Source organism: Alligator mississippiensis, chromosome 2, assembly GCF_030867095.1.
Source record: "Alligator mississippiensis isolate rAllMis1 chromosome 2, rAllMis1, whole genome shotgun sequence".
NCBI lineage: Eukaryota > Metazoa > Chordata > Crocodylia > Alligatoridae > Alligator > Alligator mississippiensis.
This window is the reverse complement of record NC_081825.1, coordinates 16,695,759-16,722,604: the sequence shown is the minus strand read 5'-3', so window position 1 is coordinate 16,722,604 and position 26,846 is coordinate 16,695,759. Positions and strand designations below refer to the sequence as shown.

General features: G+C 48.5%; 1 protein-coding gene and 1 long non-coding RNA gene across 2 annotated transcripts; one reads left to right on the top strand and one right to left on the bottom strand.

Annotated features, from left to right (window-relative positions):
* Positions 1-291: 291 nt before the first annotated feature.
* Positions 292-10,992, bottom strand: LOC132248301 (uncharacterized). The gene is made up of 3 exons (XR_009459466.1): positions 10,837-10,992; positions 5,211-5,307; positions 292-769 (listed from the first exon to the last, which is right to left on the bottom strand). It is a non-coding gene; the product is annotated as an uncharacterized LOC132248301 (long non-coding RNA).
* An 8,905-nt stretch (positions 10,993-19,897) lies between these two features.
* NKX1-1 (NK1 homeobox 1) lies at positions 19,898-26,638 on the top strand. The gene is made up of 3 exons (XM_059721153.1): positions 19,898-20,381; positions 25,303-25,501; positions 25,559-26,638. Exons 1-3 carry the CDS (start codon positions 19,898-19,900, stop codon positions 26,127-26,129), a joined length of 1,254 nt encoding a protein of 417 aa, XP_059577136.1. The 3' UTR covers positions 26,130-26,638.
* Positions 26,639-26,846: the final 208 nt, after the last annotated feature.

Below are 26,846 nucleotides of genomic sequence, written 5' to 3'. Positions count from 1 at the left end.
AAAAATCTGTCCACTTATTATTTAAAATGCAAACAGACATTGCAGATTAGATTAAATGAAATGGATAAAGAAGCATTGTTTCTAAGCACACACCATACTTTAGGGAACTCTGGGTCCTGATCTGGATTTTGTGATTAAGTCCTATTCTGTTTTAATTCTTGAATCACTTTAACCACTGGCATACCTGTGAGTCTAATTTCAGATAGATAGATAGATAGATAGATAGATAGATAGATAGATAGATAGATAGATAGATAGATAGATAGATAGATAATACAGGACTGTGTGCTCGTATTTTTATATGCATTGCATTTATCATGAACAGAATACTGTACAAAGCTATCTTAAAGTTGTCTCTGTCCTTAATTAAGCCAGTTAAACATACATGTATCTATTAGGAATACTTTATGATCCATGATCTCAGCATAGCAGTTTAGAAAGAAACGTTTGACATATAAAAACACTGATGCAAACAAAGTTAATGTGTAGTTAGTTCATCTCAGTTCACAGAACACAAATTCGATAGTGAAAAGTGATTTGGAAGTCATTTCATTTGCTATTAAGTTTTACACAATGTGGCAGCATTAAATAAAGTGCATGCACTAAAGCCCATTCTTTTTTGCTAGTTTCAATTAAATCAAAAAGGGATTGCAATGTGAGTTGACCCAAGTGATAGCAAGGTAGTCGCACCAAATTCTGAGCCACAGCCAACTGGAAGATGTTGCTTTCTCTTTGCACACCTTTCCACACCATCCTGCCATCTATGATTCTGAAAAAAAGAAAGAGTAGCTGAAAGTTATTTAAAATGAAAAATGGGGATAGTCATTGCCAGTATACACACTTTGGAGTGGCTTGTATTTTTCTACTAATGTGACAGACACTTAAATGAAAGAAGTGAATTCACTGCTACAATAAAACAGTGGCTCAGTCTCCCTTACCCTTATTTTATTTCTAGCAACAGTAATAAAATGGCTGTTTATTGAGCTTTTCTTCACTCTTTTTTCCCCTTTTGCTTCACAATCAAACGAAAATGTTATTTATGGGAAAGTAAAATAACTGATTTTATTAAACTCTTGTTCTCATGGTTTTACAGTAAACGATGGCAGGATTTTATATTTTAAATGGTGAGGATGACAATGTTCTCTGCTTTGAAAAATGCTTGGATCCATTGAAAGGGTGGGGTTTTCACCCAGAGGATCAGCCAGAAATGGAAAGCCAAACCCAACTGTGGCAAAGCCAAAATCACTCAGCACAGGATAATGATGATGAGCTTGTGCTAATTATTTAATGTGGCCATAAAACTTGAAAGGGTAAGAGACCAATTCATAAATATAACATGTACTTGTGCACAGCATGTGGTTTTACTGTTGTTTCTCCATCCTCCTGAGGGCGAGCTGACAATGCCAAGTGAAATATTAAAGCTCAATACAGAGATATATTTGCACAGAGACAGGGTTCGCTGGGCTGACACTCCGTGTTACTGAGCACCCACGACTCCCCATGAAGTCAATGGATGATATAGGTGCTGCTCAACCCTTTGCAGACAAAGGCCTTGGAAGTCATCCAGCACCACCTAATGCAGCTGAGAGCTAATAATTCCCTGTGGATCCTCCTCTGCAGCAACTAATGAAAAAGTCGCTGACAGCCAACAGCAGTGCAGCCCAAGCAGAAGCCAAGGGAGGAAGGTACCTGGAGAACAGGAAGGAATCACACCACAAATAGCTCCTGTAAAATTAGATCACAACTCATCTAAAGAAAGAGAAAAAACACTCTTTATAGATCCACCATAATCCACACCCTTCCCAGATATCCCCGTCTCACAAGGGTTTGTCTTATACGAAGCCTCCAAAGGTTGGGCTGGAGGACTTGTCCAGCCTCTTCAGCCCTATGCCATGCATTGCTCAGTTAGAGGGAGCACTGCAAGCCAAATCCCGTTGCCCTCATTCACATGCATATTTCCATTTACCCTGGCGGGGCTCTTCTGTGAGTTAGTCATCAGCTCATCTCCTCAACAGCCTTCTTCATTTAATCCTTCTGCAGAAAGCGTCACCACCGATATTTGTTTCAGTAAAGCTATTGATTTCATATCGTTACGACTTCTGCTACAGTATTTTGGGTCACAAGGTCATGTGACCCTGCCTCATCCAATAGCTACTTGGTCAATAGCATAAAAAACCTCAGTATTGACTCCTGTACAAATGATTGTGCAAAGAAAATGACCCGACATCAGTCAATTGGATTGTGTTTGGCAACCCAAGAAGGTATAAAGTGAATCTGTGCAGATAACTGGGTCAGCCTTTACTTTTCACATGTAAAGATACATGTGTCATCAGGTTTAAAACAATGGATCCCTTTAAAAAATGAAATGGAGCAGTCTTTGGGGCTGATCCAAGACCGCTTGAAGTCAAGACTGCTGTCAGGGTCTGCAGGCTTAGAATCAGACCAACTTCAAAGCTCTTGAAAGTTGCTTTCCTCGTTAGACTGGTTAGTATGTGCACATATCTATTAGGAATATCTTATCCCACAAAGGGCAGGACCAAAGGCAGTGGGTTTAAATTAGAGCAAAACAGATTTAGTTTCAATCTCAGGAAAATCTTTCTAAGCTATAAAAGCAGTAGGACAATGGAACAAGCTGCTGAATCTCCTTCACTGGGGATTTTCAGGATGAAGCTGGATAAACCCCTGGCTGGCATGGTTTAGGAACTGGGAATCCTGCATCTGTGCAGGGGGTCGGTTTAGATGACCCTTGACGTCCCCTTCCAGCCCTGTGGTTCTTCCTCAGCATTGAAGTTTAAGAAACATTTGACAATAAAAACACTGGTGCTGCGGTCGGACTGGTTCTCCCATCCATCTCCTCGGATAAAACTATTTGAATGTATTTAAACTATTTGGCAATTATTGGAGTGACCTGTAAACATGCCATCAAGTTCTGCATCATTTAGAGCCTTCCGTGTTGTCACTGAGGCCAGGAAGAACATAAGGGTCACTCAGCACAGGATTGCTTTATTATTATTAATATATTATTGCTGAGGGCCCAAAACAAGTCCCTTAAAAAAAAAAAAGAAAGAAAGAAAGAAAGCCACAGGCCCTGCTCCAAAGAGTGTTCAGACTAAATTCATATATCACCCCATAGGAATAGAGCATAAGGAGACAGCAAGGAAGGAAAGGTTAGTCAGTTAATGGGGTTATTCAGTAACATGGCTTGGAGCTTCTATGGAAAAACTAGTGTGTGATAGTACCCTTAAAGACTGCTTTGTAATACATGAAGGCAATGCATGAGGGCAACATGAAGGCTGAGCTGCTAAGGGCAGTTTTGCCATTTATACCTTCAGTGGAATCCAAAGGAATCAGTTTTAATGGAATAAAGTTCCTTTCTATCATATCCACATTTGCTTCTTCAGCCAACAGATGTAGAGCCAAGGGAAAGATTAATTGAGAGCTACTTGGATCATTTAGTATTTTTAATATTGCTCTTTATGATTTCTGTGGTCCTGAGAAGTATTCAGGGAACTTTGCCAGTGTTGGAAAAAGACAGGAAGCTTGCCCTGAAGTTTTGAATCTGATTTAATCAAATACTGGAGTGAAGGAAAACACTGAATGATAGTGCAAATTCTTTGAGGATGAGGAATAAGCAGAGAGGAAGTCGGGTTTTCTTTTTACTATTTTGTCTACTTCATGTTGTTGAAAACTTAGGGGCTTCAAGTATATGCATTATTTCATAATAATCCTCATTCATTACTGTGGTTGGGGAAGATGCTGTTTAGTCACAGGGAAAGTCAAAGTTCATTTAGAAACTGGAATCCCTTCAGCGCATCTGATTACAGCCTTCATCCATTATCCAATCATTCAGCATAAATAATAGTGGACAACACCAGGAGTCAGGAGTTTTAATTGTCATCTTTGAGTCTGGTATAAGCTTGCTAGGTCACCACAGGTACGGCATTTCTAAGGTAGGATCTATGTCAAAAGTCAGTTGTGAGGATTTGGCTTCTAGCTATAGTATATGCAACAGTATCTGAAGCCCTTTGTGATCATCACATATAAGTTTCATTAAGAGCAAAAAAATGTATGATTAAAAAAGCATAGGGCTAAATAAAGATGTTACTGGAGGTTCTTCACCATAAACAGCTCATATTTGGGTGATTTTCCTGATGAATCCAAGTATATTTGAGCAAAGTGTGCCCTCTTACCCCGAAGATTTGGTAAAATCAAACTCCTCCCTCATCTGTATCCCTAGAGGGGTAGTGCTTTGTTTTCCCTTTTATTTCCTTAACTGCAATTAATGTGTTAGCTGCCACTCCTGGTTAAAACAGCTCAGGATCTTGGCATCAATTCTTGGCTACCAAGGACAATAATTCATATTGCTTTAAGAACTCATTTCTCTTGCATGTAGAAACTAATGGAGCACACTTAGATTCCATATTATTTTGGCTATCAGTTCCAGCACCTCCTCCTACCCATAGCCCCAAATCCTGGTCCCAAATTACTTATTCTTTTGCATCGCCATGAAATCAAAGACATTTTTAATACCCGGTTGCCTTCATGCTGATATCCATGTTCATGCTAACATACCCCATCCCATTGTACATCTGTAGAAAACAGGTCCTATTTCTGTGAAAAGATAAGATTTTCATCTACACAGGAACACCGTCTATAAAGTGATATTTAAACAAAATAATTATCTTTGTGCATTAAGGACTAAGTCTGAGCCTTCAGTCCTTCCACATACAAAAACCCACAAATATTCCAATGAAGATTTAGCATACAAATTTGGTAAAACAGTCATTACTGATTTTATACCCCTAAGACAATATAATTTTCTTCCACATGTAGTCTTCCCTATTTTCTTAGCTCACAAGCATTTTTTTCTGTAGATTTGCCTCTACAGTAATAGTGTATCAAAGTTGTCTAATATACTTCCTTGCAAAAATCTAGCATGCACTACAAGGATTTGTTGCAGCAACCTGCCTGATGGCTACTCTGAAGATTGTTTTAAATTAAATAGTTCTTAAGTTAAAAAAATACTTCCAACAGAAATCATTTGAAAAGTCCGTTTCTTAAAGAAACTCATTAGTCTCCAATATTTTACTTGGGTTCAGCTCAAAATTTGCAACCTGCATTAATAACAAAAACAGACTGAATCCCAACTTTCCAAAATTCAGGAAGTTAGGATTTGTTTTTCAAACTCCCAAATTAAGAAGAATTTGTACCTGGAACTTTGGTTTGATCCCCTTGTAGAGGTCATACGCTTGATTCCATATTGCCCCTCATCCTGCGCAGGCCTTTACATTTGTGCAGGGTGGAAAGCTGTAAAATGTTATGGGCCTGCTGTATTAACATGTTATATTAATTTTGCCCAGACATAAATGGCTATGGAAGGAGCAAAGCAGCTGGACAATAAGCCATGGCGTTTTGCTTCAGACCTCTCTCTTGCATCTCGGGGCCATGTCCCACAGGACACTTAGCACATGTTAAATGCACTTAAAATGTGAATGTCCGCACCTTCAAGCAGTAAAACATGTGCTAAGTGCACTGATATTATAACAAAGGTACACCTCTTTGGGTGAGGAGTATCTCCAGATTGTATTAAGTAGCGTGTTCAACTACCGTCTGTGTTCTCCATGGAGATAGTATAAGCAATTTGTGGTACTCCAGCATCCCAGGATGCACTGTTCCCAGCCCCTCCAGTCCTGCCCCAAGGGCTGGTCTATCCACCCTTCCAAACTTTACTGTCCTGGAGGGTGATATCAACCCAAAGGCAAAACCTCCTCCCACCCAGAGATATGTGACCACAGTCCACATGATATCACTTTGGTCACTAATTAAAAGCCTGAAGGTTTGCTAAGGCCTGCCACCTTTACTTGAGTGCTCTGGTGTGAATAGCGAACACCTAGCTTCATGACCTGGACTGAACCAGAGAATATCCTCCTTGGATCCCTGCAGGAGGAACATGAACTGGAGTCACAGTGAGATGCTGAATCTTATCACGAACCTTACTTTTCCCATTACTACCAAGAATGAGAAGGGCATCTGACAAAACCAGGCAGTCTAAAAGCACATTGTAGCCCAGATGGTAGCTCAGAGGCACCGGCAGGATTGGCTACTGATCCACACTAAAATCAAGCGTATGAAATCACAGTATTTCAGAGGCAGGGATGCAAGGAGCTCCCAAGGATCCTCAAAGTAGACCACGCCATTGCTTCTTGCCCCACTGTGCACTGCACACCCACGAGCCCAGTGCAGTATGACAACAATGAGGAAATCAACCTGCTACCAAAAAAGTCATGGAGAAGCATAAGGATGCCTGCTTAGTGGACTTGTTCCCCACCTAGACCCCAGAAAAACAAGACAGGGACAACTCAGACAAGACCCTCATTGAGCAGGTGGATGTGGACAACCCACTACCAATGACTGCTAAGTTTCAGCAAACTCTGGAGGGAAAGAGTAACTGGTGGAGTGACCTGGGGTTCAGGGGATATCTCATGGCAATCAGTGGAAGTCTGGTGCACCTGCCCTACCCCATGCCCAGACAGCTCCGCCTAGCAATAGCAGCTCACAGCCTGCCCCCTTCCAAATGTCCCAAGTGCACTGGGGTAATCTGATGAGCCACCTCCACCCTGGTCCATGGATGTTGATTAGTGCCAATTGAATTCCATGTGCCAGCACCTAGGGGAGGGCTAGACACCTCCCACCTCCATGACTATGATCCAACCTCCCAGGACAGCTTTTCAAGGGACCAGCACACAGAAACACACAATCTAAAGCTTTTATTTAGGCACATCTGAGCACGAGCAGAGAACTCTGATAGTGGGGAAGGTGTAGACTGAGAAGTTTCCTGAGAAGCTTTGAAAAAGTACATTAAAGGTACAGTGTGGTGAATGAAAAGTTCACAATCAGTCAGATTGCATCCATCCAGCAGACATTGTCCCACAAAGTAGTAAGCCAAGGCTTCCATGTCCCAGTGGCATGACAGGAGGCCTGCTTGCCAGCATTGTAGTGGTTGAGCTCATGAACTGTGCATATAGGGTCCGTAGGGTGAATCTACATGTCGCTATCCGACAACGTTGCTATGGCACTGTGCTTTAGTACTTCCTTTTGTAAGTACTGAAGAACGGCGTAGTAACTGCCTGTACGCCATCACGCACAATTAGATTTCACCACTTCATCACCATAGCAGCAGGGTAAAACGTGGGAGCGTGCCACTACTGCGACGTAGTTGCCAATCATGTGTAGACCCAACCAATCGCGACATCACTGTAGCGTATCATATGGCCATGTAGCACGTTGTACAGGAGTGTCAAGCAATGTGTAGATGCGCCCATCGTAAACATGACCATGCAACTGCCCCAAATGTGTTCTAACTTTAATACTGCAAAACATCCTGCACATTTAAGGACCCCAGGCAATAAGGCCCCTGGTGTAGACAAAGTAGCCAACAGAACCACATGCTACCAAGACTAGATTATCTCTGGTACCCATTCTAGCTCATTTGCAGCTACCTGTCATGGGTCTCTGAGACAAGTATGTGTTTGTACAGTTTGTTTTGATGGTTCACGTTGAAAGGTTTTTTCGGATGGTTTCTTTTTCTAATGGGGAAAGTGTTCATGGTTGGACTGCAGAGAGGTTGAGTGTAGGCTGGCTTGTAGCACTCTGCCCTCTGGATTTTGCCTGAAGGGACCATTTCCTGAGGACACCAGCTCTTTTTGGAAGATGAGAAGAGGCAATATAAGCAGTAGGCCTGTGCGAAATGGGTAGTATTTGCCTTGGATTCGGATTCGGCCAATTTGGGGGACAGCGATTCAATTCAGTGATTCAAATCACTGTCCCGAATCTATTCGGCTGAATCTGATTTGGAAATGCAACTGCTGCCGAATCACCAAATCACCCAGGCCCATCCTCCACCCCTCTCCCAGCCTGGCAATGGCTGCCCCATACATCCCAGCTCCTGGCACTTGGGTAAAAACAGCCCTGACTCACGAGGTGCTGCTGGGCAGGCAGTGATCCCCCCTGCCCCCCCCCCCTGCACAAGGGGCTCTGCGTAAGCCCCCCCCCATAGCTGCCCCACCCACTGCGGCTCCAGCCCTTTAAGGAAAGCAAAACCCCAGACTCACCATTCCTGCCTGGCAGGGGGTGATCCCTGCTGCCCCCCAGTATGTGGGGGGCTCTGCATGAGCCCCCTGAAGCCCTAAGGCTGCTGCAGGAGTGGTGAGTCCTAGGGTTTTTCCTCGGCTTTTTTTTTCCTTAAAAGGGCCAGAGCTGGGGCGGGCGAGGCAGCCGTGGGGGGGATGAGGGAGCAAAGAGGGGTCAGGGGGCTCATGGCAGAGCCCCCCATGTAGTGTGGGTCAGTGGGTAGCAGCAGAGATCCCCCCCCAACCCCCCCGGCCAGCAGCTTCTGGTGAGTTGGGGCTTTTTTTTAAAGCACGGGGAGCTGGGGCGAGCACGGCACCCATGGGGGTGTTGAGGCAGCAGGCAGGGGTGGGGGGGCTAGGGGAGCAGGCAGGGGATGGGGCCTGGCAGGGGTCCCCCCCCCATGGTCCCCTCCCCCAGCCCTCCCTCCCCTGCCCCTATTTACCAGCTCCAAGTCCGGCTGCAGCCACTGGGAACTGCCCGAATCATCAAAGCTCTCTGAAACTTTTCCAAAGATTCGGAGAGCTTTGAATGGATTCAGACCTTTTAATTGGTCCCGATTCGATTCGGATTTGGAGATTCGGCCACCGTATTGGGCCAAATCTCCTCCGAATCAAATCAGCGCCCAAAGCTTCGCACAGCCCTAGTAAGCAGGGAAGCTGGGGAGTGTGTGCCTGCCAGCCTGCAACCTGCTGGAGTCCACTGAAGCCCAGAGAGCAGAGACAGGGGGAGTCTGCCACTTGGGGTCTGAAGCTGAAAAGGCAGGAAATGTAGGGCAAAGGCAATCCTCCTGAGGGCCAGCAAAGAAGCCAAGACCTCCAGGGGTGAGGGGAGGTTTGCTACTGAGACAGTAATGATTCCTGCCTGCTATAGACCCAGAGACTATAGAGTAGTCTGCTTGATCTAGGGAGCTGCCTGCAACTGGAACCAGCTGTGGACCAAGATGTAAATGCTAGCCAGGCTTGAGAATGAAGTGTTAGGAGTTAGGATGTTTTGAAAAAAAATTATTGGATGCTCTGTCTTACCCAGTTCCACTGTAGTGTTTTGTTCCTAACCATTAAAATTGGTCTTTTTTTTATCCCCCCAAAAATCAGCTGTCCTTGGCTGACTTGGGGTCCTGTCACAATATGTGAACATTACTCTGCAGTACAGATAAACCTATAGAGCTCCCAGTAGTGGAATAAGGTATTATAGAGTGTTTGCATTCTGGTAACGTCTAGATACAACCACTCATCTAGAGAAGTATGTCCATGTGGGGATTTATAGCTATAGTGATATAATTATACCCGTTTAATTATGCCAATAAGTTTCCCCACATAGACAACACCTTGTTTCTAAAAAGCAAAAACGTCTTGGCCTTCCAATAGCAACATTTTAGAGCAAAATTGCAGGTTGCGCCTGTCAGCCAATGGAGCTATTCTGATTTATACCAGTTCTGGAGTTAACCCTTTGATTTAATTCTCTTCTCCAATTCTAAATTTGATTTAATTCTCTTTATGTCTCTAAATTAGACCCAAAAGGATCATCTGTCTTCACCGTGTCTATATTTAAAAACCCACAGGTGCTGAGGATCACAAATCGGTCTGAGAAAATGTACGTTAACACTGATGAGTTTTTCCTACCTACGAGACCAACTCCATCCCGGAATAACTAAAATTATTTCAATTGAGTCACATTAGGGAAGAAAGAAGTTCTGGTGATGGTAGAGGTTGCTCATGGTCATGAAACCAAGACATGACTATGTACATAGCCTGAAAGTATTTGCTGTAGCTCAGCACATTGCTAACAGGGCCTGCCCAGAGCACTCTGTCAATATGGGCAAATTAGGAATGTGGCAGTCTTTATTTAATTCACCAGGTTTATTCTAGTGGCCAATTAAGCTAATAGAAGTAGGATTTTGGCACTATCCTTTATTACTGAAATGAAAAGCTTGGCAGTCCACTCACCCCCAGCTCCGAGCTAGAATCACAATACAAGCAATGACATGGAACAGTGACTGAACTACCCCACCAAAACTAAGAAATGATAGCAATTTTATTAGCCTCCCTTTAACAAGCAAATGCCAATAGTACATCCTTTTGCTCCACACATTAACTGACTTAGAAAATGAAATCTATGACATAAAAACCACAAAACACACACCACAAGCTTTACTTCTAATGGATCCGGGTGGAACTTCTGAAATACATCAACACACGCAAGGAGAAAGGGTGATCTAGTGAAGGACTGGCCAAGGACTCAAGAGACCTAGCTTCAGCAGCATGGTCTCACATACACGGATTTTTCTGTATGACCCTGGCAAGTTGCTAGCGGCTAGATCCACAATGGGATCCAGGTGCCTTAAGTCCAAAATGGAGATGCTGCTTAAGCCTTAAAGTGCATATTTTTTACCAGTAAGATTTCTGGACATGGCTGGGTACCTAGAGCACTGGGACTCCACAGATTAGGCATTCTTCTGCCTCTATCACCTACCCAACCAGACCCCATAAGCAGTCTCTGAGCATACCTGCCTGATTAGGCCCTGCCACAAGACATAGCAGCAAGGTCCTCATTTATACAGCGCCTCAGTTATTTAGAGCACTCACATAGGGTGGGGGGAGCTCTTGGTGAAGCTGTTTCACTGTCTATAAAATACTTAAATATTCATTGGACAGGACAGCCTATGTAGGAATAAGTACAGCTCTATACCTTAAGGGTTAGGGTACTTACTTCAGAAGTCATTAGGTGCTACTGGCCTATTCATCCTCCAGTGGGTGCCCTAAGATGCTTGTCTACACTGCAAACTAGCTTTAGAAGTGCTAACACAAAGAGCAGCTCAATGAGGGGTAATTTATCCTGGTTCTCAGCTTTGGAGGTCATTAGCCTGCTGTGCCCAGGTGGTAGAGATCAGCCTAAATTTCACATACCTAGGTTCCAGCCCCTGCTGGTTAATATAAAATTTAGCCATTGGAACATACTTAAGTGTTTTATATTGAAAAGTCATTTCAAGTCAAGCAGGGACTGGAGCTGTGGTCTCCCCTTTCCCACGTGAGTGCCCTACTCAGCAAAGAGAAATAAGACATGTGATCACCCTAGTACCTACCACTTGTGGAGCACAAGGAGACAGCATGTTTAATCAGAGTAAAATCATAGTAGCACTTTCCATGAGTTGCATTCCCATTTTGTGTGTCTGCAGAGCTATTTCAACCCAAATAAAAATGTAACCTTACAAAGTTGCTTCTGTGAGAGGCCTGAAGTGGGGTGTTAGTGTGCCTACATAACAAAATAAGCTAAGTCCCTGAGCACCTGAAATTCCTGGTTGCAAGGCTGACTCACCAGTTCAGGAAGGATCAACACCATGGCAGAGTTTGCTTTAGGCACTAACCTTGGAGCATGATTATTTATTAAAAGGAAACTTAGTCATAAGGGGGGAGGGAAGGATGTTAAACATATTCTTCAAAGGACTAGGCTTGGGCTTTTATAAAAATTTGAAGCCAAATTCAACCTCACATTTCCCAGAATTGCTGAGGAAAAAAAAGACTTGTTTTTTATTGTGCTATGCCTGTGCACCATTTTAGTCCTCCTTGTGCACATCATACACAAGAGATGATTTTCCACCCTGCATGAATTGAGTCTAACTGGACACTAGCACATGAGAAGGGTCCTTATTTTATCATTGTACATAGATGCTCGGTAGGAGGCCTCTACCTAGGTATTCATAAGGCTCCTTGAACATTTGATCATTTCCCCAGTATTTATAAGCAGGAATAATAACAATCTCACACTCAGTCAATTGATTAACTTGATCAATTTATAGGCTTTTGGGGAGTGGGGAGTAATTTATGAAGAAATATTGAAGGAAAGCTAACTTAAGAAATGAATTATACCTTTCTTTCTGCAACTAGTGAGTTTCGTGACTATTTCTGTCTTGCACTCCAGTCACTTTTCCAGGACCTGTGAAAATGCCATCTCCCACTATCACGGACTTCGTCCTATTTGTCAGCAGTGTCATTGTTCCACCAGGCTGTCGCTGTTGTGAAAGAGGAAGAGGAAGCCAAAAGCAAAGAAAAGGATCAGGTGGCTGGCACCAGTCCTATGGAAATCTTTGAATATAGTGATGTGGCCTTAAGGTGGAACCTGTAAGCAACGGGAAGTCAACGGGGAGAGTGGAGCAGTAATGTCCTTCTGGTGGCCTATTTATTAATCGGGTGGGCTGGTATAGTTGATGCCAACAGAAACTTCATAAATGTGTGTGGCTTCATTCCTAGATAAGAGTTGTAGTGATCAATATAGTTCACTGTGCAGAACTCTATTTCTGTCACGATGAGATACCAGCTTCTGGCCAGTCACTGATGGAAGCCTCCTTTGCTTGTGCTTTGGTGGCTCTTTGCAAGTACTGAGCAAACCAAAAGGACTCCAAAGGTGTGATCCAGCTGACCAGTCTGCAGGTAAACCCTTTCTGTTCTAAGGAAAGTTGCAGGAGTCAAGGTCTTTGAAACATTTCTTTCTTTCCATCAGCTTCACTCCAGCTTCGCCTGAAGTCAGCTTTAGCCAGCTACTAAAGGTGCAGGTCCTGTCTTTGGCTAAAAAACCTGAGAGAGGGAGCTATATCTAATGAGTGAATAGAGCTGTGCAAGATCTGCATTGTGCTGCTGCTTATGCCCACATTGACTCACCGTGTCACCTGATGGTTTGGTATTAATGTTAAATAATACAAGAGAGTGGACCAAGGCTTGTGGGACTGCACCAATAAAGGCTTTAGAGATGAAGGAACAGTTTTCCCTTAAAACCCCACCACATTCACTCTGAAAAGGAGGACATGAGCCATCTCAAGACACTTCTGTTCACCTCTGCAGCTTCAAGGAGACATGGAGAGGCTGGGGAAAGTCTGGCTAGACCTATTTTAGACAGCTGAAATCAAAATTGAGCAAAAACAATTGCCAAAGAAATGCTGTTTAGTATTAGACAAATAGAAAGACAGAAAGATAAAAAGGAAAACTGTTCTCTGGCTAATCTGAGCAGAACTGGAAAATTTGGTTCCTTCATCATCTTGTATGACAGGGATGTTGTTCAACACATCCGCCTTCTTCAGCCTGCAACTAATAAGGGTGGAACTAATGTGATAAATAATACACCCCTAGAATAAGGATTATTATAGCTGCACAAGGAGTGTTTTTATAATCGATGTAAAATAGGTATAGTCCTGTATGTCACACCTAGAATATTGGTTAGTAACGCTGAGCAAAGAGACGGCTTATAATTCATGTAGCCTGACCTGAAATTCATTTGCAGAGAGCTATTGTATGTGGGAGCGTGCACAACACAAGCAAAAACACCGTATGGATTGTTGATGGATATGTGTAAGAAATATATATCTGTTTTATGTGTGTGCGCTAATTGTATACATGTCAATAATAAATATATAGCACACACCTATACAAACTAGATGTAAATGCAATTTATCTATAATCTCTTTGTCTATATCTATTTATAGGTGCATAGGTATAACTATATCTGGTTTGTGTGTGTGCATGTATCATATGTATAATTGCGTGTGTGTTGGTACTAGGTGTAGAATGACTGTAGAATGGGTGCACATGCAGCCGATGTCTACATGTCGGCATGTTCGCAAACCTACATGATTGGGACGATTTGGATCACCCCAAAGGCTGTTTAGGGTCAGGTAGGACTTGAAAAGTCAAGCCTGTGAGGAGGAGGTTAGGAGCACCCAGACAGAGGGACTGACCTCCACCAATGCCTACCATGGTGGTGGATTCCTACCATGCCAGCTTCCAGGGAAACACTGCAGATGCTTATTTGGATGTCGTGTTGAATCCCTTAATGCAGATTTAATCATTTTTTGCATACAGTAGCTTCCTGGGTTCTGTAACATGCATTCAAATCCATCGTTTGTGGAAATAAAGAGCCATTTAAGAAGAGGTGGGGAGAGGCTCTTAGGAGGACACCCTCTCGCCCAGAGATGAGAGCAGCAGAGGTGTGTGCAGTGGGTCTGCTCTGCCTCTCCCTCTCCCTCTCCCTCTCTATCTGAAGTCTGTTGTATATTTGTTCCTTCACGGCTCCTCGTCCTTAGATTAGATTTCTCCTTTCTCATTACCAACCTTAATAGACCCTTCAGACCTCATTCCAGCCCCAGATATTATCTGACCCGTATAATTAATTAATTATAGCCCAAATATTATAGATTATTAAAAATAGCATAACTAATAGTGTAATATCTCAAGCTGTCGACTTTAATAGTCAACATTGTCTTGGTCTCTCTTATCAGGCTGGGACACCCGGTGAGAATATTGATTTCTGGTAATTTTAACCATCATCTGCCATCCTGATGGGTAATTGTCAGATTTTCACCAGAGTCAGAGCTCATTTGAAATCGTTAAACCGTCGGCAGGGCTCACAGTTGATCTTAATGTTTCCTTTTTCTCCCCCTTCAATATGTTTCAGCAACAGAGAGGAAAATAAATAGAGAGAAAGAGAGAGAGAGATGCTTGCGTGCGAGCCATCTGATTTCTCTTTTATTTATTCCCTTTCCCCCTTTGTGCACTCTCTCTGGAGTCGGGGAGAGCAGTGGGGCTGTTTTAAGGTTGATTTCTCTCCCCCTCCCCTTTCCTCCCTCTCAGCCCCTTAATTTTTCTCTTCAGCTTCCCACCTCCATACCTACACCCAGGAGCCTTCTCCAAAGCACGTGTCCGCGGCCAAGCCCGGTGCCTTCAAAGGAGCAGATCCTCACCCAGCTCCTGGGCAAATAAATAAACTAGATTGTTTTTTCCCCACATGCAAGAGGGGAGGGTGGCTAGCATCCTCTCTAGCACCCCTTCTCTCCCCTGATCCTCTTGCAAGCTTAGGAAATAAGTCTTTAGAAATGGGCTTGCAAGAAGAGAGAGGCTGATTTTTACCCCGCTCTTGACCCTGGGGAAGCAGTGATGCCGGAATGGAGATTGCAAGGCTGGGCGCTCCCCACCGCCCCGCGGGAGAAAGTCCCCCGTGCATCTGGACTGTGTCCAGTGCTGATGGCCGAGGTAAAACGCCTCCCGGGTGAGTGTGTCCTGCAGCTGCCAGGGGACCCCCTCCCGGGGCATCGCCGGCGACGTGCCCGCACTGCCGCGCCGTGCACTTGCCCGGTCCCGGTCCCGGTGCCTCTCCCACGGGGTCGGGACTGGGGTGGGTGGGGGGAGTTTATTACCTCCCCTGGGCCAGCGGGATCAGCTTTCAGGAGGTGTCTGAAAAAGAGCTCTTTCCCCGAGATAAGTGACAAGAAGCCACTTGATTAGTATTTTACAGAAACTCCAGGGTCCAGGGAGATAAGCACCCGGATTAAGGGACGGGACCAGGAATTGGGCCAGCTCCGTCTTGCAAGGGACCCAGGCTCGGGGCTGCCTCTCCGGGGGATCCCTCGGGGATCCCCCAAGCCCCGGCCCCGGGCTCCACGCTTGCACCGCCCCGGGCCCGGCCCCGGCCCCGCCGCCCTCGCCCCCTGCGGCGGGGCTGAAACTCGCAGGGAATCGGCCAGAAAGAGGAGAACAGTTTTAATGGATCCTCCGAGGATTCCCCTGGAGCATTATTTAAACTTCTAATTATGATTCATGTGTGTGATAATATTAATTTAATAATCAAGGAGCTGTGCAGGAAGCATTAACCTCAATTAAGCTCATTACTACCCTAACCTGGAATCCCCTGGGCTTTTAAATCTTCGACTATGAGGACCTGACATTGTATTGATAGAGGGCGAGATCTGCTTCATAATCTTTTTTTTTTTTTCCCCCTAATCATTTTACTTCTTGGATAGAGTTAATTAATTCTTTGACTTTCGCTCGGATAACATGATCCGCGACCCCCGCCCCGCCACCCACCCACCGCTTCCCCGCCGCTCCGCGCAGCCCGCCCGTGTCCGCGGCTCCGCCGGGCTGGGGGCGCGCGGCAGCACCGGGCGGAGCGTCCCCCCGCACCCCGCGGCAGTGGGGGCAGATGGACAGTGCATTGCTCCGCGATTGCTCTCTTTCCGCTCAGGGAGGGAAATGTTTGGCTTGCAAAAAGTAGAGGGCACAGATCAAGAAACTGCGGGGCCCCTTCTTCCTTCCTTCCCCACGCTTCTCAGCTCCTCCGAGAGCGGGGCACAGCTCCCAGTTCCCCCAGCCCCGCTGCCCCTCCTCACGCGTGCTCCTGGCGCTTCGTCTGCCCGCGTCCTGGTGCGGTCGGGGAAGGGGCTGGGGGTTTCGAGCAGATTTCTGCAGGCTGCGCGGGCAACGCCGGGAAGGGGCCGGCGGGGCTTCGCTTCCCAGGGTTGATCTTAGCCGCAGACGTGGCCTTGCCCTTGGGGACACCCCTGTCCCGGGGAAGGGCCCGGGGGCTCAGGCAGAAGACAGGTCAGGAGCCCGGGGGGGGGGGGGGGGTTGAGAAGGACGCCTCTGGGCGTCCTGGGCCCTCCGCTGTCTCCCGACCCCTCACTCGGGTCCAGGTCGCTGCTGAGCCCGTGTCCGTCTGCCCTGCGGGCCTCTGCCCTTGCCCTGCTCCCGGGTCACGTCCCGGAGCCGTGCGGCCCGTCGGGTTTCCCTTGCTCCTGCCCCCCGTGTTCAAGCGTCGGTCCTTGCACCTTCCCCCGTGTTCATGCATCGGTCCTTTCACCTGCCCCCCGTGTTCATGCGTCGGCCCGCCGGGTTTCCCTTGCACCTGTCCCTGCCCCGCGTGTCCATGTATCCGAGTGCCCGTCCCGCCCCGCAGGGGCTGCTCCGCGGGTTCACGTGCCAGGGAAGGGGAGGGGAGGAGGGGACGGGCCAGGAGAAGGGAGAGGGCTGGCTGAGAGGAGTTGGGGGCCTAACTGAAAATTAAAATGGGGTGATTAGGGCCCAGTGTGGGGGGAGAGGGCAGCTGCTGCCTCTCCTCCTCGGTGAGCCCGGGCCGGGCTGCAGGGGACGGGGCTCCGTGGTGAGGCCCGGGCCGGGCGGAGCCGCCAGGCACCTGCCAGGCTCCGAGTCCCTCGGTGTCCCCTGGCAGGGAGCAGCGGGGCGGGAGCGCAGTGCAGCCGGGGCGCTGGTGCCACCTGCCCCCGCGTGCAAAGCGGCCAGGGCCGCGGGGGCAGCAGGAGCATCCCGGCCCGGCTGCGCTGCCTCGGCCCAAGCCCTGCAGAGACGCGCGGACCTTGCATTTCCTTTCGGTGGAGAAAAGGACCGTCCGGGGCAGGGAGACCCGGGGCGGGGGAGGTGTTTTATTACCGCTGAGTTTGCTTCGTCCCCAGTCCGCTTCCCCTGGCCCCTCTCGTGCTGGGGGACTGGGCGGCCCCGCGTCCCCCCGCAGCGAGGGGCCAAGTGGTCGCGGGAGAGATATGACATGTCACAACTCATCTAGCGCCCCATAATCAGCGCTAACTCGGTGGCGAGCAGATAACCAGAGATGGCAGATGGATGGAGATTGCACAAATGAGGCTCTAATTGACAATCAATTGTGATTAGGAGCAATGGGACGTCTTCATGCCGCGCGCCGGCCAACAAAAGGAGCCGGTCCCCGGGGAGCCGGGGCCCTCGTGGGAGGCAGCGCGGGGCCCCGCTGGCCCTTGGGACCGGCTCCTCGCCGCCCTGCCCCGCGCCGGGCTCGGAGGGAGGGAGGCTGGAGCAGGGGAGACCCCGCTGTGTGCTCCGGGGGCATCCAGGGCTTCACATGCGCTTTGCAGCCTCCCCCCAGTCCAGCCTTGAACTGTGCAGCCGTGTTAATGGATTGATCTGCCTCCGACTGCGGCCGGGGGGGCTGTGCTGAGACACTGGAGGGCAGAGTTTTAATTAGTCCTGGAGCCCATCTCGGTGGGCCCGAGAGAGAGATCCCTGCCCCTGCCCACCCCCAAACCCACCCCGGAGAGGCACAGACGAGACGATTCCTCGGGGAAATCTGATAAAGTCAAGTCATTGGCATGTCCCTAAACCCATCTCCTTTTCATAAACAATATCCCGGAGAGGCGGGAGCCGGTACGAAAGGAGAAATCGCTCCGAAAGCAGATCGGAGCCGAGACCCAGCTGCAGGAAGGAGGGAGGGAGGGAGGGAGAGACTTAAAAAAAACCCCAACCAAATACATATATAGATCTATACACAAACTTGGCTCTGCCTGTGTTTTTGTGGCACATGGTCCGTAAGGTCAGGAGTGAGGGGCGGGGGGGGGTAATTACCTACACATGATCAGAGATTATACCTACTACTTCCACCCAGGAGGTGATTTATAATTTAAAGATAAAGCATAATAAAGTCATAAAAGAGAAAGGACACTGTTGTGGTGTCTGATTAAAATCTAAGGGCTGGTGTATAATATATGAGACGGAGCTGCTAGGGGATCCAGCGTTGCGGGAACTCCCCTGGGCCCAGCCCGCTGATGGGCTAATCATGTCCAACCCCTACCAAAATTACAGCTGATTGTTTTACCCATTATTTCTCCCAACTTTTAATTTCTGCTTTCCAAAGGATCATTGCCCGCGGTAATTGCAAAGGACCTGTCCTTGTATGTGTCACAGCCTCAAAGACAAAAAAAAAAAAAGCTAATTTTTCTTTTATGCTTTCGCTATTTTCCTACCTTTTTTAGGGGCGGGGGGAGCTAATTCAAGCTAAGCGGTGAGTTGGACATCCAAAACAAGAGGGGAATTGATATGATCCGAGCACATGTACACACCGAGAGAAAATCAGCTAGGGGAAAAAGGAGGGTTTTGGGGGGGAGTTCAGAGGTAACTCTTATTCCAATACACCCCATAAATAAATGCTAATAAAGGAATACTTTCTGAGCTACGTTTATTGCATTATTTCTACACGGGGAGGGAATACATTTCCCCCCAGTCCCTTAGAATATATCGATCCTCATGTTTCGCCTCGCGCTGTTTAAACGTATTAATTTGGTCTCAGCCGCCTGGGCACTTTCATTTGATATTTAATTTTAATTAATGAGTGCGTTAAAGGGAGAAGTGAGGGGTGAGGGGGGGAGTGAGGACAACGTGTGGCTGCGTGCTCCTGCCTCGGTGCTGCCTCACTCCAGCCTCTGTCAACACATTTTCTTCCGTGGGTCTCATTTAATAAGAGGAGGGGAGGAGGGAGAGAGCCAGGTGAGAGGGCTCGCACTTGGGAGCCCGGGCTTGTCCCTTGGACCCTGCACCCGCAGTCTTTAGGAGAGGAGAGCTGAAGAGTCCCATTTTGCGCCTCGAATATCTTCTTTATATTGATCCCGCAATTATTTAAAAGAAAGCACCATCTCCTCCCACTTCTCCAAATAAGGCTATTTAGATGCTTTCCAGATGAGTGGAGGTGTGCTGGAACAGAGCTGACAGCTAAGTATATCACAGCCAACACTATCCTTCACTCGCGCTGCCCCCTCCACCCCCTACCCCCCCAGACACACACTTCCAGCTCGTCTCTCCTCCAGTGATGAAGATTACAGACTATTATGAGCAAGGGATTAATTTGTAGCCAATTACAATCCACTGCTAAATATGAATGCATAAATAAGACCCAGCCGTGCCTCCGTGTACATGAGAGAGAGGGGACCATAAATGCCTAGGCGACCCTGGGAGGATGATGAGAAGGAAGAAGGAGCAGCCGAGCGGAGCCTTTGAGTGAAGCATCACCTTGTGACTCGCTTGGTCCACGGGAGGATCCAATCCAGGTCGGAGCTGGCCAGGAGAAATCCTGTGGCTCCCTGTGGCACGGGGGGAGCCTGCCTAGAAGCCGAGCTGGTGGCAGGAAAGGAGTCCCCCTCTGAAGTTTGCAGCCAGGGAAAGAGTTGTCACCGCGAGGGGCTCTGGAAAGAGCCATGAATGTGAGCAGAGACAAGGCTCAGGTGGGTGACATCTCTATCCCGGCAGCAGCAGTCACAGCAGCAGCGGCAGCCGCCCAGGCTGGCATTGTAGTGGAGCCAGTGTCCTGCAGCCTCCACGGGGAAAGCATGGACAGCCATGGGGACCAGAGACTTTCCTCCAGCAGCGACCTGCCGGTGTACTCGTGCCCTGGGAGCAGGGAGCGGGCAGGGGACAATCCGAGCAACACGCCCGGGCAAGAGGGGGCAGGGGCAGCCCTGCCGATCGTGCACAGGACCACCTCCTTCTCGGTGCTGGACATCCTGGACCCTAACAAGTTCAACAGCAAAAGGAGGCAATGCGCGGTGTTGTACAAATCCGTGGGGAGCGAGTTCACTCTGGGGGCGGAGGATAAGCCCGGGGACTCGGGCACGGAGCTAGCGGATCCAAAGGCTCTCTCGGAAGACTTGGAAACGTGCAAAAAGTCCGCAGACTTGCTCAGTAAGTACATTTTGCATTTTTAATGTGTGCCCCCCCTCCCCCTTCTAGCAACCCCCCGTGTCCGGAGCCAAGAGTCCCACGGGGACGTGGTGGGACCGCGCGTGGCTGAAGGTGAGTGTCCCGGGGGAAGGGGCCGCTGCCCATGCGTCTCCCCCCAGGTGCAAATGCTCCTTGAATTGCTGCTTCCCAACACGAGCGGGCTGGAGCCGCGTGCACCCGCGGGGACACCGCATAGCACTTCCTACGAGCCAGCATCCTCCCCGTCCCGAGCCGGGAGCCCGGCCCCAACCTGGGCTGCCGGAGCACCTGCCCGGGCTGCCGGGGAACTGGCACCGCCTTGGGAAGGACAAACTTTTCCGGCCTTGCTTTCCTTGCAGCTGCATCAAGTTTTCGGCCGGGCACCGCTTCCAGACTGGGGGCTCCGGGCTGGCTACAAATGCTCCCCCTTCCCCCCCAGCCCCTCTTTTTTGGCCTTCCTGAGCAGGTGTTTCCCAAGTTCAGACAGACCCGCGGGATAACTTGGAAAACTGCAGTTTCCAGAGGCAGGAGAACTAAAAGCAAACCTGGGAGTGAAGCACTGAGCACGAAACAGGGGCCCCCTTCCCAACCCCTGAGGCCGGTGCTACTATCCGGGGGTAACATATTATTGCAGACACCCCGGATCAGTCCCGTTAATCTCATTTGATGACAGAGGAAGCATCTAAATAGCCTGCAACCGCTTCCCGTTTGCCTTTATTTTGTGCCCCACGCCCCAATAACAGGAGTTACCGCTGAACCAAACTTGCAGGAAGCCCTGAGACTACCAGGGCAGGCCCCCTAGCTCCCACCTTGGCTGCATCTTCGGTGCCTTAAAGCCGCTTTTTTTTCTTTTTGTGATGACTTTTCCGGCTGCTCTTCCCAGGCTCCGAGCCCCTCGCCCCCTCCCCCAGTCTGCTGCTGTTGCTCTGGGCGACAGATTCAATTTTCTCTCTCCCCTCGGCTTTTTTAGGACAAATCAGACTAATTGTGACAAAATGCTGGTTATCTCTGGAAAAACAATTAAATTCCTTCGATTACATTTAAGGTAAAATGTGCTTAGCAGCGTAAAGAGGCTGGATAATGGGGGAAATCGCCCCAGAGTGGCATGTAGGACTGCCTGGGTCGATATCCTATTATCGAATTGTGCATATCTCTTTCAAGCACCTTGCAAACTCTCTCCTAACATCTAAATTATAGGGTCAAAATTCGGATAATTACTCGATTAAAACCTATTACACTTATTAGGGCTCGCTATTGATCGGGAATTGCATTCGACCGAAGCTCTAGATTGCTTCCCCCCTCCCTCCCCGCTTTTTTTGTGGGGCCAAATATTCCAACTTTCTCGTTTCCAGACACTGGGGTCGGGGCACTTCCGGGGAAAGGCAGCACGTGTGGACCAAGATGTGGAGCTAGGCTGTGTTTCGAGGCAGGATGGGCTGTGTTTGGTCCTGGGGAATAAACTTCTAGAATGAGAAAACCCTCCGGAGGCGGCTGGGTGGCTTTATCAGTCCAGAGTAGCTGCACAAACGTGTGATAGGATGTCTATATTAATTAAAAGGTAGCGGGGAAATAGGCTCGAGCTGTGTCTGGCTGAGCCCGACCGCTTTCGAGCAGCTCTGTGTTCAATCACCAAAGCAATAGCAGCAGCTAGACATTAATAGCATTCCGGAGAGATTTTTAAAAATCAGAGTATGCTTAAAGTAATTATTCGCCTAAACTGATCTGACTTTTGTCATACTAAATAGATTTGTGCAATTGGAAAGACCGACGAGGTCAGCCTATCACTAATCTTACACTTTATCTCCAGACAAGGAGAGAAATGCAATCCCATCACTCCTCTAAAAATAAGTATATTTAGGAGCAACGTGCCCTGCTCTTGCCTCGCTTCCTGACAAGCCACCTCGTCATCCCGCACGTCTTTCTCGTCGGGCATCATAACTATGCTAATATTTTGCAAAGCTAGAAACATCCCCAAATAGATTTGTGATTACTCAGAAATAATGGGAGTTAATTCCCCCCCCCCCCCCGCCATACACACACACACGCTTTTTATATATGAATAAAACTGGATAACAAGCGACCAATATGTAGATTGGATAACAGGAGATCAAGTAGCAACAGTAATGTCCAGAAAATATGAGTAACTCTCTACCAAATACCTAATATATTGAAAATATAAAATCACTGCAGGACAGCAAGAGAGGAGTTTGCTAAGGACAGTTGCAAAACCGCACTGATCCTAAAAATAACGGCAAAGCCCCGTATTAAATTTGTTTTCCATTAACACAGCTACCAGCCCGGAGTGAAATTGCCTCTGACAATATTAATCGCGGGGCAGCTGATGTTTAAAGAAGATCTAAACAACCCTTTTAAGCTAGGGGTGAGGGTGTTTATCACTCAATGCAAAAGAAAAGAAAAGAAATCCCTAAAATAATACACACGCATTCTCTGTGTAATCTATACTCAACCTACGTGTGGTCCGGTTATATCAACCCCGATTTTTACCGTTTCTTTCCTATAAGCACATCAGTGCTTATGTGCACATACACCCATTCCTTTTCTCTATATATTGTTATTGCAAAAAAAAAAAGCACAGTGCATATATCTCTCGTTTGTAGCGACGACTTCTGCAAGTTGCACACTATTTTAACTTCCTTACACCTGCGTACATTATCCTGAAATAACACACAAAAAAATCAGGTTGTCACCAGTTTCCCACCTCCGTGCATATCGATCACAATATCGAGATTTCTATGTTCTTGTTTTTAACACGAAGAGAGGAGGTCTTGTCGGAGAACTAGCCCCCACCTTACTGAGGGCTGGCTTCCACGTGAAGGTGACTGCAAAGAACTTCTTTTTCTTTTTTCCTTCCCCCCCCCCCCCCCCCCATTCGTAGGGAGCAAACAGCAGCCGATGTCAAGCCGAAATCGGCTAATTTCACAGAACAAATTCGTATCATTCTTCTCAACCTTGTTAAAAAAAAAATTAATACGAATCAAGTGGAGATGCAGCATTTGGTTTGAAGATTTGGGCAAAGTTTGAGACGGACAGGACTGCTTGGTATTTATGGAACCAAGAGGACTACAGAATAGATGTTAGAACAAGTCCTAGTGACTTAATTTGGGTGTGCATATGTGCATTGGCAGGCACAGAGAGAAATTTGGGATTTCTACACAAATTCGTGTCCACTGGGCTACAGAGGTGTAAATGGGAGTCAGATTTAGGAAGTTTCAGAGTGTCTAAACGTGGTCAGCAAAGGGATTTTGTCCGAGTCCGGATCCAGCACTGGACCTGCCTCCCTCAATCCGGCTTGGACTTGGCTGGGACTTGGGGCTGAGCAGATCAGAAACGTCCGAGCCCCACAGGCACGATCCCCGGCCGAGGAGCAGGCTCCCTTTGCAGAAATATTATTATTTCAGGGTTGATGACAAGATCTTCACCAGGAGAACAATGGTCTTAAATATCGGATAATTACCTTGTTCTCTCGTGGAGTCCCGTTAATTGGAGCATAATATAAACCCAAATAAATTAAATGACCGTTAACTACTTTGTACATTACACAAAATGAGTTTAATTAAGTTTGTATCTGCTCTCCTAATCAATACAAGTATTTACTCCACTTTGATCCTTCTACAGCCAGAGAACAAACAGGACATAGAAACGGTTAAAAAAAAAAATTGCCAAAACAGAAGTCAGCAAATCTTTCCTCAATGCAGATAATTAAATAAGTACAATCCAAAGTGTAATATATTTGCTTTCCGCCTTCTGCAAAAATGCATTGCAGCTCCAGCATAATTCACACAGCTTCCCAAATGTGCCATGCTAGCTATTATTCATTTAAAATAAAAAAAAACCCTTTATTTTTCTCATCTATCTCTTCTGAGCCTATTTCACAATGTTAAATTCCAATGTAAAATTATTTTAAAATTTGACATCCCTGATGCTGCTGGAAAGCAGTGCCCCGGAACATACTGGCTGCAATGGCTCGTACGAGGGATGTCTAATAAACTAAAAGAAGGAGCATCATTTTATTAGATTTCACAATCTAACGCTGATTTCAGAAGGTGAATAAAGTATTAAACAGAACGGTTTTTTTAATTAGTTCCCACTAAATAGCTTTTTATATTTTTAACGCCTTTATCTCCCAGGCTTTTAGGATGGTAAGATAGGGGATACTGCACTAATGTTTAATGCCAGGGTTAGTCAAATGGTGGTTTCCTAATAATAACATCACACTATAAAACGCTTCTTATGCAGAGCACATTTTAAAGGAAAGAGCCTGTTTGGGCAGTAGTTACCATTTCATGCCTAGCCCTCGGCTTTTTTTTTTTTTTAAATGACACTTTTGGGGGAGTCACTGAAATGTAGTTTTCTGAATTCTTGCAATGATGTGTGGTGGATCACAATGGAAAGGCAAACTACACCCCAGAGTCTATGTCGCAAAAGTGTTTCAAGTGTAGCAGCTCCCATCTGCCCACCTCCCCTTTGCAAAACACCCCAGAACCTGCCTGGAGCCCAAAAGGGGCTAGAAACTGCCCTCCGCTGCACTGCATGGACAACCCTACCTACCTACCTACCTATCTATCTATCTATCTATCTATCCCAGAGAGCTTCCCAGCACAAGCCTGCCAAGCTAATGCTCCGCTTCGCCAAAGGTGAATTTGCTGCAGCAGGCCTGCCAGGTGGGGAGCGAGCCTGCCTTTTGCTAGAGGCCTGTTCCTGGACAGCGCCTGCAATCCCTACTTTCTCCTCCCCCGCTTCAAAAAAAAAGCATGTCCCATTGCCTCTGCCTCCCATCTGGAAAGAAACCAAAGCCAACTTCCCCTCTGAGCCCTGGCCTGGTGGGGAGAGGCGCGGGGAGTGGGGCTGGGGCAGCTCCTGACGCCGCTGTGTTGCCTTGCAGAGGAGGGCGAGCTGTACAAGGCGGAGGAGTGCGAGCTGGACTACGCGGGCAGGCCCAGCCCGGGCGCGGAGAGCGAGCTGCAGGACGAGGAGGAGCTGTGCAGCGAGGAGAGCAGCAGCAGCAGCAGCCTGGGCGCGCTGGCGGGGCCGGGCGAGGAGCCGGGCCGCCACCCCGAGGCGGCGGAGCAGCAGCAGGCGCCGTCGGGGCAGCAGCAGGCGGGGCAGCCGGCGGCCCCCGCTCCTCCCGCCGCCGCCAGCGCGGGCCAGCAGCAGCAGCAGCAGCAGCAGCAGCAGCAGCAGCAGGCGGCCAAGCCCAAGAGGAAGCGCACGGGCTCGGACTCCAAGTCGGGCAAGCCCCGACGGGCGCGGACAGCCTTCACGTACGAGCAGCTGGTGGCGCTGGAGAACAAGTTCAAGTCCACGCGCTACCTGTCCGTGTGCGAGCGCCTCAACCTGGCGCTGTCGCTCAGCCTCACCGAGACGCAGGTGAAGATCTGGTTCCAGAACCGGCGCACCAAGTGGAAGAAGCAGAACCCGGGCGCCGACACCAGCGCCCCGACGGGCGGCGGCGCGGGCGCGGGCGGCGCGGGCGGCGGCCCGGGGCTGGCGGGGGGCAGCCTGGCCGGGGGGCTGAGCCCGCTGAGCCACTCGCCGCCCATGGGCGCCCCGCTGGCCATGCACGGGCCCGGCAGCTACGCCGCGCACCCCCCCGGGGGGCTGGTGTGCGCCGCCCAGCTGCCCTTCCTGCCCAGCCCCGCCGTGCTCTCGCCCTTCGTGCTGGGCTCGCAGACTTACGGCGCCCCCGCCTTCTACACCCCGCACCTATAAGCGCCCCGGGGGCTGTTTGCTACACGCCGCGGACTCGGGGGGCGGGGGACGAGGACCCCCCCTGCTCCCGCCCTGTACATAGGAGTAGCTGGACTGGAAACCATCCTCCCCTGCCCCGTGTCTCGTCCACGAACCACGGACCCGTCTGACTCTCAGGGTGAAACCGAGAACGACCAGGCTCGGCCGCAGCAATGCGCTCGTGATTGCACGAGGTTTACACGCGCGCGCGTGTGTGTGTGTGTATGTGTGTGTGCGTGTGTGTGTGCCCCCCCTCGCCCCCCCACCCGCATCCGAGCCCGGCTCCCGCTGCATCTCGATGCGTTGCGTCTCCCTGCGGGCGCCCGCGTGTCACGTCTGTACAGTTCCGGCGGCTGCAACAGTTTGAACCTGATCATTCATGTGTAAGGGTTGGGAATCCCGGGGCTCCCGAGGCTATGGCAAGCACTTTGTTGGCTAAAAACAAAAACAGAAACAAAAAACAAAACACACACACTTGAAGTCAATCAATAAACTTGAAGTCAACGGTGTGTTTCTCGTGTCTTTTCTTTGTCAGGCCGAAAGAGCCGCGGGGCCGGGTTGCGGCTGCCCCGGATCCTAGACGAGGAGGGTGGAAGGGGCTTTGCCGCCGCCCACCCGGCCCCGTTTGCCGGCCAGCTCCCCGAGAGCACCGGGGAGCGGACCTGGGACGTTTCCCTTTTGAGCCTCTCTACGCCCCGG

Excerpts from the sequence above, each read along its gene's own strand:
- NKX1-1 (XM_059721153.1), top strand. The coding sequence starts at position 19,898 with ATGAATGTGAGCAGAGACAAGGCTCAGGTGGGTGACATCTCTATCCCG. Across the intron at positions 20,382-25,302 it reads AAAGTCCGCAGACTTGCTCA|AGGAGGGCGAGCTGTACAAG; the intron begins GTAAGTACATTT and ends GTTGCCTTGCAG. Across the intron at positions 25,502-25,558 it reads GCGGAGCAGCAGCAGGCGCC|CGCGGGCCAGCAGCAGCAGC; the intron begins GTCGGGGCAGCA and ends CGCCGCCGCCAG.